The 18,260-nt window shown below is 39.1% G+C and overlaps 2 protein-coding genes across 4 annotated transcripts in view; one reads left to right on the top strand and one right to left on the bottom strand.

Annotated features, from left to right (window-relative positions):
* Positions 1-492: 492 nt before the first annotated feature.
* On the top strand, positions 493-7,436 carry LOC139978369 (potassium/sodium hyperpolarization-activated cyclic nucleotide-gated channel 2-like). Its single transcript, XM_071988518.1, has 8 exons — positions 493-1,276; positions 2,174-2,603; positions 3,159-3,308; positions 3,656-3,874; positions 4,197-4,343; positions 5,062-5,305; positions 6,207-6,453; positions 7,121-7,436. Exons 1-8 carry the CDS (start codon positions 795-797, stop codon positions 7,260-7,262), a joined length of 2,061 nt encoding a protein of 686 aa, XP_071844619.1. The 5' UTR covers positions 493-794; the 3' UTR covers positions 7,263-7,436.
* A 553-nt stretch (positions 7,437-7,989) lies between these two features.
* The window catches only part of LOC139978674 (basigin-like), a 32,519-nt gene continuing 22,248 nt past the window's right edge, over positions 7,990-18,260 (bottom strand). For 2 of the 3 annotated variants that reach the window (XM_071989065.1, XM_071989066.1), the window contains 5 exons: positions 17,422-17,688; positions 16,881-17,165; positions 15,070-15,372; positions 13,910-14,048; positions 7,990-13,019 (listed from right to left, as the gene is read on the bottom strand). In XM_071989065.1, coding sequence (XP_071845166.1) covers positions 12,953-13,019; positions 13,910-14,048; positions 15,070-15,372; positions 16,881-17,165; positions 17,422-17,688 — 1,061 coding nt within the window. In that variant the 3' untranslated portion in view covers positions 7,990-12,952. The remainder of the gene's footprint in view (positions 13,020-13,909; positions 14,049-15,069; positions 15,373-16,880; positions 17,166-17,421; positions 17,689-18,260) is intronic. The other variant, XR_011796991.1, reaches the window with a different exon arrangement.

The following is an 18,260-nucleotide window of genomic DNA, read 5'->3' as shown; positions in this document are numbered from 1 at the left end:
CCACAATATGGACACCATAACAACATAAACTAACTTGATAATAAATATTTCCCGTTAACCTAACTTGTCCACCTGGTCAGGACCAGGGTTATGTGGACCTATTTCATGTATTTTGTTAGCACAATAATGCTTCCCTTACGCAACTAGCGTGTGCGTCGCGCAACAGAAACAATCCACACGTTAACTTTGCGACGCATCAACAAAATTTGTTCAATGTTCACCTCGTGCATACATACGTTGGTATCGTTGTGTTTCACCCAAGATATCTGTACCTCAGATTTACTCATGCAATATACAAAGCGTCGCCTATGGTAACTTAGCAAGCGTAGTGCGTACGAAATACAGAGCAAACAGACAGGAATTTGCATTGGTTAGTTTTCGTGCGTACAGTCATGCAATTACGCTATAACATCGTATCATTCATTATGTAGACCACTAATCAATTTCTATGATGTAGACACACTGATAATTATAGGCGCGCGCATCACGCATGGTATTTCCTTTCATCGTCCAGAACGATAGTCAGTACAGAGTCATACTACACAAGTTTGCGCGCGCGTTGAGTCGATCTGAAAAGGGAAGAATGAAACAAACAGGATGGCTACAATATCTTCATTGTGACATTACAAACAAAGCGACATCTTAGTGCTTTGTTCGTGTTACGTGTATACAGTAGTCACTGTAACAGACACTTCGAACGACCATCGCAACGGTTCATGTAGGATGATCGCCATGTAATAAGAACATCGTGGTATTGGCTCGTAGTCTGGGGTTCCATCATACAACGTACGCTCATGGCAAACAACAAGGGGAATCAAAGTCATGTTCGTCCCTCGGATCGAATGACTCCGATCGGAAAGTCACTACATAGTAACCGAGTGGCTCCATCGAAAGTCCCGCATCAGCCTACGCTGACCAGACCGAGCGACCGAGCGTTCCAAGGTAAACAATCTGATAGCCCAGAAATGTTGGTCACCGCAGCACCTACAGAAAGCGAGGCAAACGATTTTGAGTCTGATAACGAGGTTATCGATTCTACTGGACAAACTTTGCAGAAGTTCTCTTTGCTTGGGACGCCGTTTCGCAAGAAAGATAGCGACGATGGTACGTTTGCCATGAAACCGAGCTTTATTCAGAAAAGACTCTGGACAATGCTAGAACCGAATGCCAACAAATTGTCGTTAAAATTGTTTGGAAGCAACAGAGGAATTTTGAAGGAGAAAAAGAGATTAAAAGCAGCCGGGCTGTTTATCATTCATCCTTGCAGTTCATTCAGGTAGGTATTAATTCTTGATTCAATCCAAATTTCTCGTTCGTCATTTGAAAATGTAAGCAATAGATTCATGACGAAACCTCCCCTTTAAAAAAAAACCTGTTATATGTGTAACACACATATTTTGTGTCTGGTTCCAATATCAGCCACCCCCCCCCCCCCTCTCCCGCTCCCAGTCGAACGTTATTCACGACTTTGGATGTAAGGGCACAAACAGCATATTTTAGTAAAAGGCTCCACCCAGTTGGGCCAATTTTTTCTATATTGTAGTGTCATGTACCGCTTCAGAGCACTCGTATTGTCAGTACGAGCAGTATGAATATCATGTTTCTATCAGTATCAAGGTTAGGAACTGTTTGTACTGACGATACTAATGCTATTGAGAGCATATATATTGGAGTACAGTTTATAAAGAAGTATTAGCATTAGGAAATCGTCCCAACCGGCTGGGGGCTCGAATTTGGCTATGGCTACTAAAACTAACGTTTCGATGGGGCTGAATTAAACGAAATCAGACATTGAAAACAATTAAAATAGATAAATTTAATGAGCAGGTACAGGGCGGGCCCCTATACATAATGGGGACAAAAGGGCATGTTTTTCATCGTTTACAAAACTTATATCAGTTTCAAATCTGCAGAATTTTGACTCTAGATACAAATAAATTATAGCCACTAAATAAGGCGCCAACCTGTTTTTTTTGGGGGGGGACATGGCAATTTCCACCCCCCCCTCCAACCTGGTTACGCCACTGATGGTCTAATACATGGACCGTTCGGTCACTTCCTCATGTGCAACACAGACCTCAATGAGAATACATGAGAATTTTGTTGTCTCATTGACAGAATGACATGTTTACAAGGCAGTTGCCTACCTTTATTCCCATATTTTCGCTTTCAGATTTTACTGGGACCTGGTAATGGTGTTACTCTTGATGGCAAACCTTGTGATTCTACCAGTCGTGATCTCCTTCTTCCGTAACGAAGGGCTCAGTACGGGATGGGTCATCTTCAACTGTTGCTCCGATACGTTCTTCATCCTCGATGTCGTTTTCAACTTCCGGACGGGCATCACTGACCAGAAAACAGCGGAACAAGTCATACTAGAACCGAAGACCATCGCTATACATTACCTGAAAACTTGGTTTCTAATCGACACTGTGTCAGCTATACCTTTCGATTACGTCTTTCTGCTGGTTGATGACGATGGAGATCCAAACCTAGTCAACATCTCTCACGCTCTCGGCATCTTGAGATTATTCAAGCTATTAAGTTTACTCAGGCTGCTCCGACTTTCGAGACTGGTCCGCTTCATAAGACAATGGGAACAGGTGAGAAAATAAAGGAATGGCGAACATTTACATGACTTAAAAAAGAAAGTAAAAAAGAGATTAGAAATTGAAAGAACAAACAAAACACTTAAAGGCAGAGACTTTATTCCGCATGCCTATATCCTCACTACTATGTATATCTTCTGCATGCTACAGAAACGACCATGCATATAGACGCGTAGCGAGGACTTTGCCAAGGGAGGGGAGAACCTGTAGGCAAATGATCAGAGCCGTAGTGGCATTGGAAACTATCTAAGCGTAGCGCCACCATAAGTTGGCGCGAAGCGTACAAGATTATTTTGGCCGAAAATGCCTCCCAGATCGCTGGAAATGCCACTTCCTAGGCCTTGCAAATTGCATCTGAGCATTTTCTATTTGAAATTACTAGCGATATCATAAAAACGTACAAAAAAATATTCTCAAGGGGGGAAGCGGTCGCCCCTTCGCCCCCCCCCCTTGACTACGTGCCTGAGCTTTGCTTGTGTGAACTTTTCACGTGTGAAGACACCACTTATACAGTAGTCAACATTCTATATGGCTGTCTTTTCTTTACAGGTGTTTACCGTGGCCAGTGCATTCATGAAGATTTTCAAACTGATCTGTGTAATGCTTCTGATTAGTCATTGGAACGGGTGCCTTCAGTTTTTGGTTCCGATGTTACAAGAGTTCCCTCAACATTCTTGGGTGCGAATCAACGGTCTCATTGTAAGTCGATAGTTTAAGGGTCTTCTATTTCTCCGCTTTCTTGATTGATTCTAAAGCATATCACTTGTTTTTGTTTTGTTTTTTTGTTTTGTCTCCCGGTTGGAAACTCTCAACTCTTTCAAATTTTGTTTCTAAACCAGGATACAATCTACGAATCAATTTTAGTGTTTCCAGATGTCACGCATCAGTGACGTCACATGTTCCAATTTTGTTGGCTGAATGATTGGTCTGAAATGATACGATCAAAGCATGTTGGTTGTCTAATTATCATTTGTTGACATTTCTAATCCACGAAAATAGCTTTATATTTGAAAATGCAGTCGTTTTACCTTTCTAATCTTCAACAGAACGCTCCATGGTTTCATCAATACAGTTGGGCACTCTTTAAAGCAATGTCGCATATGCTCTGTATTGGCTACGGTCGATTTCCTCCACAAAGCTTAACAGACCTGTGGTTGACCATGGTCAGTATGATATCGGGAGCAACTTGCTTCGCCCTCTTCATCGGTCATGCAACCAATCTGATCCAATCATTGGACTCGTCAAGCAGGCAGTACCGTGAGAAGGTTCGTATGTGAGAGAGAGCAAAAATACATACTTTTTGTTGTTGTCCTGTCAGCGTTATATATGTCCTTCCTTCATAACCCACCTGAACATACAGCCATAACAACTTGGGTGGCGAATGAAATTTTACAGATCGCTCTTCGATTTTGAAGGTGTCCCATAATGAAGGTATACGAGTAACGTATCAAATGTGGCATGTCTCCCTCTCCCATCACTTACCTCACCTTGTCAAAAAGGTCATAATACTGACGCTGTCAAAGACAAGGAAGCATGAGTTGTTAAACCTCCTTTGGTTTTTAACATTCCTTTTCATTCTCTTTGTAGGTAACTCAAGTCGAGGAGTACATGGCTTACCGAAAATTACCAAAACCAATGAGAGAAGCAGTGCTTGATTATTATGAACATCGATATAACGGCAAGATGTTTGACGAAGAGATCATATACGGAGAAGTCTCAGAGAAACTTAGAGAGGTAGGCGATTTATATTCGCGTTTTTTGGCATATGCGTACCATTTGGTTTTAATTATTCATATTTTTTTACCTCCAGGTGGGGAGGGCGGGTTGGGGGGGGGGGTGGGGGTATGGAATGGATGTTGTTCCAAGATAGCAAATCTGGTTTTGCATTCTCCAAAGTAAACACTTAACATCGTCTGACACCTGTCTTACAAGTTTGGACCATTTCCACACCATACGCCATGTTGCTCTCCGCGTCTGCAAACATCAACTAGTAAATCAACCATTTTGCTTTTTTTATAAGCGGGTCTTGGTATATATACCAGTATGTCCTTGCTAAAAAATTTCTCCAAAACAGACGATTTATTGACAGATATATTAGTTTATGTTGATCTGTTAATAAGCTTACGTAAGGTATATACCACACCTTTCTCAACACATATGTTGTGAGTATCGTCCTAACTATTGCATATAGGCCTACGATTCAATGTGGGATCGTTGTTATTTCAGACTAAATGCTAAATCGATCATGATGACGTATGTTTCCAAACGTTAATGTTTAATTAATAGCGTTTTCTGAATTTTAATAACGAACTTGCAAAATGATGAATGAGATTGTCTCCAATCTAAAAAAAAAAACGGTTTTCCTGTAACATTGCTCTTGATCTATTTCCCACATAAGACACTAAGTTTTTCACCCACATTTGAATGAAAATCTATTCTTCCATTAAAACAGGACATTGCAAACTACAACTGCAGAGAGTTGGTAGCTTCGGTTCCTTTCTTCTCTGAAGCTGATTCTACGTTCGTAGCCAGAGTGGTATCTCTGTTAAAGTTTGAGCTCTACCAACCTGGTGATATCATCATTAAGGAGGGTACTTTCGGAGATAGGATGTTCTTTATTCAGCAAGGCATCGTTGATATCATCACGGTAGATGGTATCATTGCTACATCTCTCAGTGATGGCTCTTTCTTCGGAGGTATGCATCTACAGATATTCTTTAATTTAACTAGTGAAGACGTGAACAAATATATATATATATATATATATATATATATATATATATTTATATATATAACAACTCCGAGTAACAGCTGTACTTACCAAGGCATTTACTTATATATATAAATATATATATATATATATATATATATATATATATATATATATATATATATATATATATATATATATATATATATATATATATAATATATATATATATATATATATATATATATATATATATATATATATATATATATATAAATATATAACAACTCCGAGTAACAGCTGTACTTACCAAGGCATTTACTTATATATATAAATATATATATATATATATATATATATATATATATATATATATATACGAGCAGGGTTATTGATAAAACTTTTATTGATAAGGATTAATTTGTATGTTGCAGGTACAGTAAGTCGACCGACTCTCTTAATTATTGGGGCCGGTACTCCCCGCTCCCACGCCCCTCGGTGTCGGGATATCTGCTCAAGGCTACACAATTTGTTACAAAATATGTTGGCACTATACTTGACGCCGACAAAAGGAAAAAAAAACGCCAGCATATAATCGTTCGTTTGTTCATCAGAGTCGCACCCGAACTTCCATTGAAAACAATAGCCTACATTACAGAAAGAAAAACAAATCTGTATCGGATTAAACCATTAAAAACTCGATTCTAATGAACGAAAAAATGATGATAAGTAACAAAGTTATATAACCCAATTTAAAAGTCACATTTTAAACTGCTTGTTTCAAAGCAATTCATATTGACTTACATGCCAAATATCAATGTGCACTAGCAAAATAGAGATGGTCGTATTAATATGACAGATATGTGCGCTTGTTTATTTTTTCACAGAGATTTGCCTTCTGACATCAGAACGCCGCGTTGCAACTGTTCAAAGTGAGACATACTGCAGCCTCTACTCGCTGTCTGTTGAAAACTTTCAGATGATCCTAAACGAATATCCAGCAATGAGAAAGACCATGGAAGAAATAGCACTGCGAAGACTGACCAATATCGGACGTTCCTCAAGTCTTTTAAGGTCCAAAATACTCGGCCATGGCGATAAAGCCAAGCTCATGTTTGCACTTCCTGCCGGCAGGTAAGCTTCACCTGTTTGGCGCCAGAGTTTTGTGAGAGGAAAACTTTTCTGTAATGGTGTCTTGTAAAAAACTAAAAGAGGTGAAAGTTAGGAAAGTGTGACCTAGATTAGTTTTGTTGTTTGCGTATATCATCAACACTTACGCGATTAACTGTAGTGTAGTCACCAAATTCTGAAGAGAGTCCGTATATACTTAAGTACTCGTAAAACTGGCATAATCTATGATGTCAACCCCGAGTGGTTTTGGACTCGTATTGAAATAGACACAGTACAAGATAAATCTACATGAAGGCTCACACTTAAATCATCGGACTCATATCGAGGCTACTATACGACAATGGGTTAGCATTAACATTTACGCATGCGCGGAGGAGTTGACGTCATCATCAATTCAGGCTTAAAGGAGCATTCCATGGATTTTAGCATATTTTTGTGAAGCTGGACATCTTGGAAACTGGAAATAGTGTTAAACATCCAAACTAGCAATAAAATATTTCTTTCTTTTCATCGTGGACTGTGACAATGTGAAGACGACGAAAATTGTCGTCACTCCTTTAATAACTGAAATAAATATTTGAAACAGCTGCCAGAGGAGTGTGAATCAAGTTTTATTGCTTATTTGATCTTACCCTTTTTGTTTTCATCACCTCTTTTTTCTTCTTGTTAGTTCCATCTGCTTACCAAAGGAAGACATCCAGAAAAAGGAAAAGGAAGTGTCCAACTCCGAATCAAAAGAGTCAGATGAAGTCATCGCTGTCACCCGAAACTCTTATGCAACAGTCACATGTGACGAGACAGCACCAATATGAATCATTGAATTAAACTTACGACAAAACTTTCAACCAATAGGAGACGATTGACATATTGTATCATATCATCAATTTAAAATTATAAACATTTGATGATCATTTGAGATTTATACGAAATAATATCAAATATGGAAATTATCTGATGGCAATATATATATTTGAGAAGCGAACGAACACACGTCTTATAGTAATTTATTTATTTCGTAATGGAATTAGAGATGGGGTGAGGTGTGGGGAGGATGAGAGAGGGTTGAATCCAACCGAAATCGTTTTACGAGCCTCGATATCATAAACCGTTCCTGTTTTCGGTTATTTCAGTATATGTTTCTTCTCTCGTAGGCCTACACACACAGTTTAAAGGCATTTGCTGCTCATAACCATTACAATCTGTGGTTCTTTCGAAGAAAATTCACCCAAGACAAAGCCTGGACACGAAAAGCAAACAACGTGATCCACTATCAAGCCTTAGTCACCTTACATTGAGAACCTAAGCGGAAACCGTGTGATCTTGAGGATATGGGGGCAGATTTTAGACCGTCATATAAGCAAACTATCGGTGCAACCCAACTCACTCCTCATCACTTTTGTCGACTGGGCACGTTTTGTTTTTTTGTAAGGTATCTGGCAATTTATAATATGCATAAAGCAACTGTAAAGAAAGCTAAGCTCATGAATAAGTGAGAAGAGAAATACACGATAAACAAGCGAAAAGAAAAGACTGAAATGATTTGAACAGTATACATATTTTCAAATATATTCACCTTAAACATTACATAAAAAGGAAAATAAAAACAATCCCTTTCTACCCTAACAATCACCCATTTAACACTTTTTGAAAATGCACAGCAATTATGGTATAAATATGAACTTGTATTTAATCTCAATATACACACAGAGTTATACAACATATTACTTGATGGCTTGAATTTTTTTTTTCTCTTAACGATACTTTATTACAGCAGCAAGTTGAAACCCAGCTCCGAAGTAAATTTAACATCCAGATGAACAATTATTTTCTTCTAATATAACAGATAACGTTATCCAAAGGTGTGAGCTAATTTTGGTTGAGCATATATATATATGTATGTATATATATATATATATATATATATATATATATATATATATATATATATATATATATATATATATATATAGCGAGACAAATTCTCGGCAGCTACCAGAGTACTATGATTATGGTTTAATAACCCTCAACCAATTATAACATGCATATTTACACTTAATATGCAGATTCATACTTAATATGCATATTTATACTTGACATGCATATTCATACTTAATACCATCTGGAATAGAATGCGAAACAAATCTCTCCACACGGCTTTTAGCTTTATAGTCCCCCTCCCCCATTCTGGCCCTCTCTATTTGCAGTTTCCTCTCTGCATTCATCTGCCATTTTCACATTTCCATCTGTTCACCAAGCTAACAAAATTCAACCTTCTTTCACATGGGTGAAATCCACCAGGGGTGCAAGAACGGGGGAGGGGGGTTGGTGGAAGGACTGGAAAGCAAACCGATTAATTAGCCACCATTCTTTCTCAAGAACTCCTCAAAGTAATGATCTCTGATTCTTCCTGAATTAGACCTTAGTATATTGATTTAAACAAACATTGAATAATTACTTTAAAACAATAACACAGAATGCTTAACTGACAGCTCAGTTAAATGCAACACTAGCTCAAATTACAGACATCTATTCCACCCACACCAAATATTACATATCATATATGAACAATGTATCTGTCCGCCATAAAAAAAAAAAAAAAATCTCTGCCACCATGTTTTTTCACACGCACATTGGGCTGGGAGTCAAAATGGCACATCTTGTCTTTGGTTTCTTCTAACTATGAAGTTTTTAAACAGCAGACCTGACATCAACATGTTTAATTTAACAAATATAGAACTTATGCAGTGACCACTGTCAAAGTTATTCTGATAAAATGTAATTCATTCAAGGAACACACTTTGATGTCCACTGGGTTTTCAGCGATGGGACCCTCTTCAGCGATGGGACCCTCTTCAGCGATTCAAAGGTACCATCTCCAAATATGCTAGACAGTTCAAAAATGGTCATGCCTGATCTAATCTAGTCATTTTTACAGTCTTCTTCTGAGCCTCTCACTTCACAAAGATAGTAAACTCATCTTGTTTAACCCCTCTTCATTATCACAGACTAATTTGGAGGAGAATGAGACCTCTCACCTCACAAAGATGGTAAAACTCATCTCATTTAACCCCTCTTCATTACCACCGACTAATTTGGAGGAGGAGACCACTCATCTCACAAAGATGATAAACTCATCTCATTTAACCTCTCTTCATTATCACCAACTAATTTGGAGGAGGAGACCACTCATCTCACAAAGATGATAAACCTCATCTCATTTAACCCCTCTTCATTATCACCGACTAATTTGGAGGAGGAGACCACTCATCTCACAAAGATGATAAACTCATCTCATTTAACCTCTCTTCATTATCACCAACTAATTTGGAGGAGGAGACCTCTCACCTCACAAAGATGGTAAACCTCATCTCATTTAACCCCTCTTCATTATCACCGACTAATTTGGAGGAGGAGACCTCTCACCTCACAAAGATAGTGAAACTCATCTCATTTAACCCCTCTTCATTATCACCGACTAATTTGGAGGAGGAGACCTCTCACCTCACAAAGATAGTGAAACTCATCTCATTTAACCCCTCTTCATTATCACCGACTAATTTGGAGAAGAAAAGCTTCCAGAAAACAGTAATGGAAACAGTGAGAACTTTGATGATTACATTCTTGTTTTTAGTCAAGGAATGGTTCGCCAATTTTTGCATGTGTTCAGCAGAATTAGCTACCATCTCTCTATATAATAACTATGTATTCAATTGTATTGTAATTCAATGGCAGAAATAAACAAAACAATAAAAAATAGAAACAAATTATAACCATTTTGACTTCCAGCCTCTTCATGCTATGGACAAAACTGGAAAACTTTGTCTGGAATCTACATCCCCATACCACAGATCCACAGAACTGACTGAGAAAGCAGTCTACCCCATCAAGTATCTTTGACTTATCAGCCGTTACTTGCGGCTATTGAAGACTTGCAGCTGTCACAAACGACCAATCACAGAGAGTTGTCAAGCGTCTACGATCCATCGTGCAAAGCTCCTAGAGATGCTTTGTGATAACCTTCCCAAACCTTGACTACAATCAATCGATCAAAAACAGCAATAAAGTCAACGTGTGAAAATCTGGCTCCTAAGACCCAGCCTATAACCAACAATTCCATCTTCATATCGTTTATATAACTCGAACTGGTTCGCGAACGCAACATTTTTCTGAATCTGTGGTACGGGTATGAAAGGGAAGGAGTATACAATAGCACATGACAAACAATAACTACAATAATATTTAGTCATACATACATATATATAGATATATATATCACATTATCTAGAGAAAGAAATTATGGTGACCTTTGATACAAAGTTAACATTCCAACAGATGAGCTGGCTAACTGATGCATAACGAAAGAAAAAAAAAAAGAGTTCAGAATAGGTTTGGAAGATTTCTCTCTTCATAGGCAAAAATTAGTTAGTAAAGAACTATTTACCCCCACCCCCCACATTCCTAAAGCTCGGTCAACTTGCAGTAGCAGCTCTCGAGGATGTTTTTTTTCTTTTTTTAAGGGGAATCTATTATCGAAAGTAAGTATCACAAAAATCTCAGTATTTGAGCAAGGAATACATATTTGAGCAAGTTTTTTTTTCAACTACAACAGATTAGGATACAAACATCGCTTGTAAAGTTCGTAGACGATAGGTCTAACCATAAAGGCTACAGTTTTGCTTTCATAATGAGTGGTCAACATAGCATCGCGTGAAAACGGACAGATTCATTATCGACTTGTATCTCGGAAGAGCTCTTTTAAATCGGGCGGCTTCAAAAAAACTGCAGATATTTCCAAGCATTTTCTGTGGAATCGATGACTTGTTGTTTCTCTTTAGTCATGGCTCTTGTTATGAACAGAATTATTTCCGACACATGCACAGCAAATATCCTTATTAGTAATATACAAATGCTACTCTTTCTCCAAACAATGCAAAAAAATGATAAACACAAAATTGCACCAAATTAGTAAATCAGTATTGTTGGAGGTTGACTTTTCAAATGGTTATCTACGGTTATCGCAGTCTACGGTTATGGAATTAGTATACAGGTTACCGTACCGCGGTATACGGTTATCGGTTACCGTATCGCGATATACGGTTATCGGTTACTGCATCGCAGTATACCGTTATCACAGTCTACAGTTATGGGATTAGTATATGGTTACCGTATCACAGTATACGGTTATCGGTTACCGTATCCCGGTATACGGATATAGGTTACTGTATCACAGTATGTGGTTATCAGTTTACCGTATCGCGGTATACGGTTATCCGTCTAACGGAGTCTACGGTTATCGCAATCTATCGCTTTCTTTCTAACTTAGCAGAGCTCAATATAGACCAGAAGGTGCACCTTAGATGAGAATTAGTTTCTTATCAGTCAAAGTTTTAATCTCAAGTTGACAAATTAACAAATTTTGAAAATTTCACTGAGTGAAATTGATGAATTAAGATCAAAGTCTTTTTGATGCTTTATCGACTATTCATTGCTCGCACCAAGAAGGCTGACACGATCAGGACATTTCGTGAGGCATTGCACAATTACCAATGTGTCAAGGGTACGTGTACACTTACCAATGAGTCAAGGGTACTTTCTTTAGCACATGGAAAGTACAGGAATCAGCTCCTTCTCGCTTTGAATTTTTTGAAAAAGGAAAAACATTTTTCTCACATATCTTGACTCCATAGACATAGTGAAAGTAACTTGTGTGAGAGTTTGTAAAACAAAAGGGCAGAAGAGAAAGAATTTGTCTAATGTAAAGTAACCTCTGAAATTCTTCTCTGAAATTAATTTTTTTACACCTGAATAATGCATGAACAGAGATTATAGCTTTTTTTCTAGCTAGCATGATGGATGCAACAATGGTCATCATTGTCTTATTGGTTAATTTTATTGTAAATAACAAACAACATGAATGCACTAATAACTAATAAAGCCATCAAGACAACCATGTATTCGATGCATTAAGAGTGATCTCTTTTCATTGCTTTCATCTCAATGGGATTGAGATACCTGAGATACTATTTAGTATATGAGGTGGTAAGATTAAAGTAGGGGTAGGGGAGAGGGCTGAGGAGGGGTAGAGATGAGGGGTGGGAAACTGGAGGACGGAAATCACAATGAACTTCAGAGGCACCTCTAAACCCTCGTCAAGAGAAAACATAATGGCTTATCATATATGTCAGATCCTCTTCTTTGAAAAAAAGAAGGGGGGAGGGGTGGGGCAGCATGTGTGAGGAGGGGTGTGCAAAAGGAGATTATTAAGGGAGCTTCAAGCAATGGAATGAATAGAACAGCAACCACTGCTCCTCCTTGAAATTTTTATGAGCCACAAAAACTTACAAGTCAGAAGCGAAAACTAATTCAATATTAAACAGACAATTATTGCATTTTTTCCCCCCTTGTTACACCATAATTTTTGCAAACACACCGAGAACCATTTCCATGACACAACCCACACTTCAATACTATGATTCACAAGAGGCCTAGTGGCAGCCCCTGATCAATTGTTCGTTCCTCTCATCCTGGTCTCCCGTTCGCCATCTCTTGTTATCGATCTGTTCTTCTGCCTGTGGTTGAGAGAGAGAGGCAGAGATGAAGAATATGATTAGCACGGAATAAGAAACGAAAATTATTCAACGTGACCAACATCTGCCTGTTGCCACCTGATGCATTTCACCAAGCAACTAACCAGCGAAGTTATTATTAATGGTTTGACCAGAGCGAAGTTCTTATTAACGGTGTGACCAGCGAAGTTATCATTAACCATGTGACCGGCGAAGTTATTATTAACCCTGTGACCGGCAAAGTTATCATTAACCATGTAGGCAGCGAAGTTATCATTAACCTTGTGACCAGCGAAGTTATTATTAACCGTGTGACCGAAGCGAAGCTCTTATTAACCGTGTGACCAGCGAAGTTATCATTAACCAGCTGACCAGCGGAGTTATCATTAACTGTGTGACCGGAGCGAAGTTATCATAAACCGTGTCACCACCGAAGTTATTATTAACCAAGTGACCAGTCAAGTTATGATTTAACCTTGTGACCAGCGAAGTTATTATTAACCATGCAACCAGTGAATCAAATTTTGTTTTATATGTTGTTTGGTAAACCTCTATCATCAATATCTTCTTGCAACTTAGCTGGCTAAACTAATGATTGTCTGATCTTCCAATTAGCTGTCCAGTAGGTGATGACATTTTTTTGGCTCTTTCCACGATCACTGTATTTTGAGTTTGAGCAAGAGAACACTATTATATATCAATTCTGTGAGTGAAGAACAGACTTCAGATCACTATGTACCTCCAAAAAAGTTGTTCTTTCATTGTTTGTATTCTGAGGCAGAGAGCCCTACAGATGACGGCTAACTCCCTGATCACAGGGTAGTACTACTGTATGTCGTAAAGCTACTGTATGTAGAAAAGCTACGAAAAGAAGATTTGAAAATATGACTTACAGGAGATGATCTTCTTCGTCGTCTTCGACTTCGCCAATGTCTTCGCCCTTGGTGCAGGCCTCGTGTATGAGGATGATGATGATCAGAATTATCACTTCAGATACGATTCCAATGAAAGGCCACAGGGCTGCAAGTCGATCTGATGGAAACACCCACAGAGAAGAAAAAAGGTAGTAGGATCGTCAGAGCGATTGTTGTACCATTTTGGATGTAAGAAAATGAAATGTATCCAGAATGTATTCCCCCAATTCCACCTCCCCCAGCTACTGCCAAAAGAGGGATGGTTTTAATACTAGAGTGGTAATTATGTGGTCAGATTTGGCGGCAAGTTTTATCGATCTAAAGATGACAGATTAATAAAAATGTCTCCCTTTGTCCAATCCACATACTCATCGGCATTTTGCACGGCACAGATTTTATGAATTTTGCTTTTGGTTGTAACTTGTGTCAAATGCACCTGGCAACAACAGAGTGAATGATGTCATCACTGCCATTCATTTCAATTTTCATTTTTCTTTCATAATATTGAATTCACTATTTACAGAGAGAAACATTATTTCAAGAGTTACCTTCTTATTAACTACTTCTAGGCACTTTGGGTCGTAGAATTCATGAGAAGGAAGGGTCGTTCATTCATACTTAGTAAAGATTCCTAAATCCTATTGGTCCATTCAGGTCAGCTGACTGTGGTTAATCCTGTGAGTAATGCACGGTAAAATTACGGGGCATCACTTTAAAAAATCTTTGGTTATATGTAACCAAAAATATTTTGTTTTATGACTTTCCCCCCACACAAATGGTAGTGTATGAATGAATGGGGTTAATCAACGGTCTAGCGTGCGTTACTCACAGGATTAATGCACTCCGGGTGTTAATGCTATCGCTGGATGCATTATCCCCCGATCGTGCATTAATCCTGTGAGTAACGCACGCTTGACCGTTGATTAACCCCTTATTGACGGGTGTCGACCCCCCATCCTCGAGGGTGCACAGTATTAGAGACGTTACCAGTTCACTATTACTATGGCGGAGTATAAGTGCTGAGGTCGTGGGGAGATGACAAAGTGAACACACAGAGGCTGTTCTACTGAAGGGATTTTTTTTAAGTCACAATTTCGGCCAGATGCAACCCAAAATGACGCAGAAACATCACAACCCACCTCTTATTCTGAGAATGACCACTTCCTCTTCGGTGTACACCCCGTTGGTGGCAGAGCAGGTGTAGTTGACGGGTCTGCCATCGTCCAGGGAGACGTCCATCACTGTCAGAGTACCGATCACCATATCCGGCTCTGCTGGCGCATCTTTCGTCTTTACTTCGTACTTTTCGCCGGATGTTACCTTGGTCCCGTTCACAAACCATGTGATCGTAGCGGCGGGTACGGAGGTGGCCCGGCACTCCATGCTGCCGTCTTCTCCCTCGCTCACCTTGATGGACTTTTGCGCGTAGACGATTAGGTCTCCTGCGGATTTGAAATTAAAAAGACGAGTTCGAACGAGAGGACAAAGTTTGCATAATTTTCTGATACTAGAAATTACGGCGACAGGGCCGTCATCTGCAATACTAAGTGGAGCTGTGTTTTCGGGACGGAAGGTCGCAAAATTGAACGGGTAACAAGGAATAAATAATATGGAAATCTGACTTATTGATATGGTTTTACGCTTTTGCAGTTCTTTTCTTCTTTTTTTTTGGGCTGAAAATCTCCACGGAATGGCCAATCTTTATCCACCTGTTAAAGGACAACCCATAATTTTACAAGTGCTGGTGAGCCATTCAATTATTATTCTTATCTTCCAACATTCCTGCTTCAGTGTGTATTCTTCAATGATACTGTCATAATGTACATTGTTCTTTACGTGACTCTTGAGGGTGCTTGAAAACTGATTCCAGCCTTCCAGCATGGCTTGCTATGTACAGCTCCCTATACATACACACAATTACTAAATACACATTGGATAGGTCCAATGTGTGGTTCATACATCCTTAAGTTATGCAGTTAGGCTGATTCATCCGTTCTAACTGATGCTTCTAGTAGCATTCAACACACATAAATATTCGTAACTAGTTCCCGGCCAACCCCTCTTTCCCTTCCCCCCCCCACTGTCAGAGAATTCAAACAAATAATCGATAGACAGAAACAACTTGAATATATTGACAGAATATTAACCCAGGAATATCACCACAACTCGTAGTATCTCCTTGTAAATGTTAATACATAGTTTTAAATATTAGTATACTTGGATCCCAATAACCTACAGTAATATGATGCATCTTCACATAACTATGGAACTTTCTGTCAGTTTATAACTGCAATCAAAACACTACCTCCCTTTCATTTTTTCAAGCCTTTAGCAGACTAACATGAGTCTAACATGAGACTAACATGAGTCATGGGTCTTTGATACATCGCAGATGTGTATACTTGGATCCCAATAACCTACAGTGAAACATTGCTCCTTCACATAATTATGGAACTTTCAGTCAGTTTATAACTGCAATCAAAACACTACCTCCCTTTCATTTTTTCCAGCCTTTAGCAGACTAACATGAGTCTAACATGAGACTAACATGAGTCATGGGTCTTTGATACATCGCAGATGTGTATACTTGGATCCCAATAACCTACAGTAAAACGATGCATCTTTCACATAATTATGGAACTTTCTGTCAGTTTATAACTGCAATCAAAACACTACCTCCCTTTCATTTTCCCAGCCTTTAGCAGACTAACATGAGTCTCACATGAGACTAACATGAGTCATGGGTCTTTGATACATCGCAGATGTGTTTACTTGGATCCCAATAACCTACAGTAAAACGATGCATCTTCGCATAATTATGGAACTTTCTGTCAGTTTATAACTGCAATCAAAACACTACCTCCCTTTCATTTTTTCCAGCCTTTAGCAGACTAACAACTGATGATATGGGTCTTTGATACATCGCAGACTATGTGTTTATATACATTACCAGCAATGGTCTTCGATACTGATTTCGTTGTTGAGCCCAGGTCTACGGTGCAGGTGTAGTCTCCGGCAAGGACTGGATCAGCAGAGAGCAGGACGATCTGATTTTGATCGTTGACCTCTAGATCATCCACTCCATCGCCGTTCAGGTCATTTTTCCCTTTCGCTAAGTCTTCGCCATTTTTACTCCAAGTCAAACTTGTGTTTGGGTTGTCTGTTACACATTGCATAGTAGTGTCCTTAGCCAGGTGAAATCCCCCTTTCACATCTTCGATGGTGATATTGGCATCTGAGAAGACGCATACATGTATATATATATCAATACAGTACAGTAGCTCTAGCATGACAGTGATGGACTTTCCCTGCATTTGTGAGTATACTTTACATTAAAGACTGGTCACTGTTCCCTGTCTATTTCGGTATGGCTGCAGTGACTCCATGCCTACAATATAACCCACCCTTGCCCAATCTTCGTACCTTCCATCCAAACCCCCCACCCCCCCCTCCCCCCCCCCCCACTCACCCTTGAAAGATCTGTAACTCACCTAGGCTGAGATTCACTGTCACCCTGGCTGATGACCTTGCACTGTTACAGGAATACTCTCCATTGTCGGAAAGTTGGGCATTTTTAATGATTAACGTGCTCTTGGTCGCTGTGTTTGTGACATCGTACTTATCGTTGTTGACGATAGCGTCTCCGCCTTTGAAACTCCAAGTCAAATTTGCTCCTGCCTGATCTGGTGTGCACACGAGCTTTATGTCTGCCCCTGTCAGACCTGTGATGGGGCTTTCATTCTCAATAACCACGCCAACTGCAACATAAAACCGGAATGCAAAAACTAAGGCATCGTGGTTTCGATGATGTAACATGATCAGTTTTCTTCATGAATCGGACGTAATGTATAGTGAGATGTACAACATACTTGATCTTAGTAATACAGTGAAAAGCAGTGTGATGTGACAATAAATTCACAATGACACAGGCTGTCCTGAATGACCATTGACCTTAACAACAGGCTTTCTGTACTAAATTGTGATAGATACATCAACATACTAAATATCTGTCCAAGATCTGTCCAAGTTTTCCTTCCTGCAATATCACGTTTACAAGGGCTTTCACGATTTGACCTGTTATTCCCAAATGACCTCGGACCTCCACCAAACTGAATAGGCTTTTTTACTCAACGTTAAACACCTTCATACTGTGGGGAAAGAATTAATATTTGCCTGTGGGCTAAGTATTGAATCAGAAGCTCTTACCACAGCTCTTTAAAGCGGGGATGTGTCATATGGGTCAACTTGTAACTGAGCCACAAGTTCTCAATCTACTTACTAAGTGGCCAGGATATCATTTATCTAGCATAGCAAAAGACATTGGTATAAC

This window comes from Apostichopus japonicus, chromosome 13 (assembly GCF_037975245.1).
Source record: "Apostichopus japonicus isolate 1M-3 chromosome 13, ASM3797524v1, whole genome shotgun sequence".
Lineage (NCBI taxonomy): Eukaryota > Metazoa > Echinodermata > Holothuroidea > Aspidochirotida > Stichopodidae > Apostichopus > Apostichopus japonicus.
The sequence above is the reverse complement of the archived record's forward strand: the minus strand, read 5'-3'. Positions and strand labels throughout refer to the sequence as shown.

Bases quoted from the DNA above. Each gene is read 5' to 3' on its own strand.
- LOC139978369 (XM_071988518.1), top strand. From the start codon at position 795: ATGGCAAACAACAAGGGGAATCAAAGTCATGTTCGTCCCTCGGATCGA. The intron at 2,604-3,158 runs GTGAGAAAATAA...TTTTCTTTACAG, and splicing joins TCATAAGACAATGGGAACAG to GTGTTTACCGTGGCCAGTGC. The intron at 3,875-4,196 runs GTTCGTATGTGA...TTCTCTTTGTAG, and splicing joins GCAGGCAGTACCGTGAGAAG to GTAACTCAAGTCGAGGAGTA.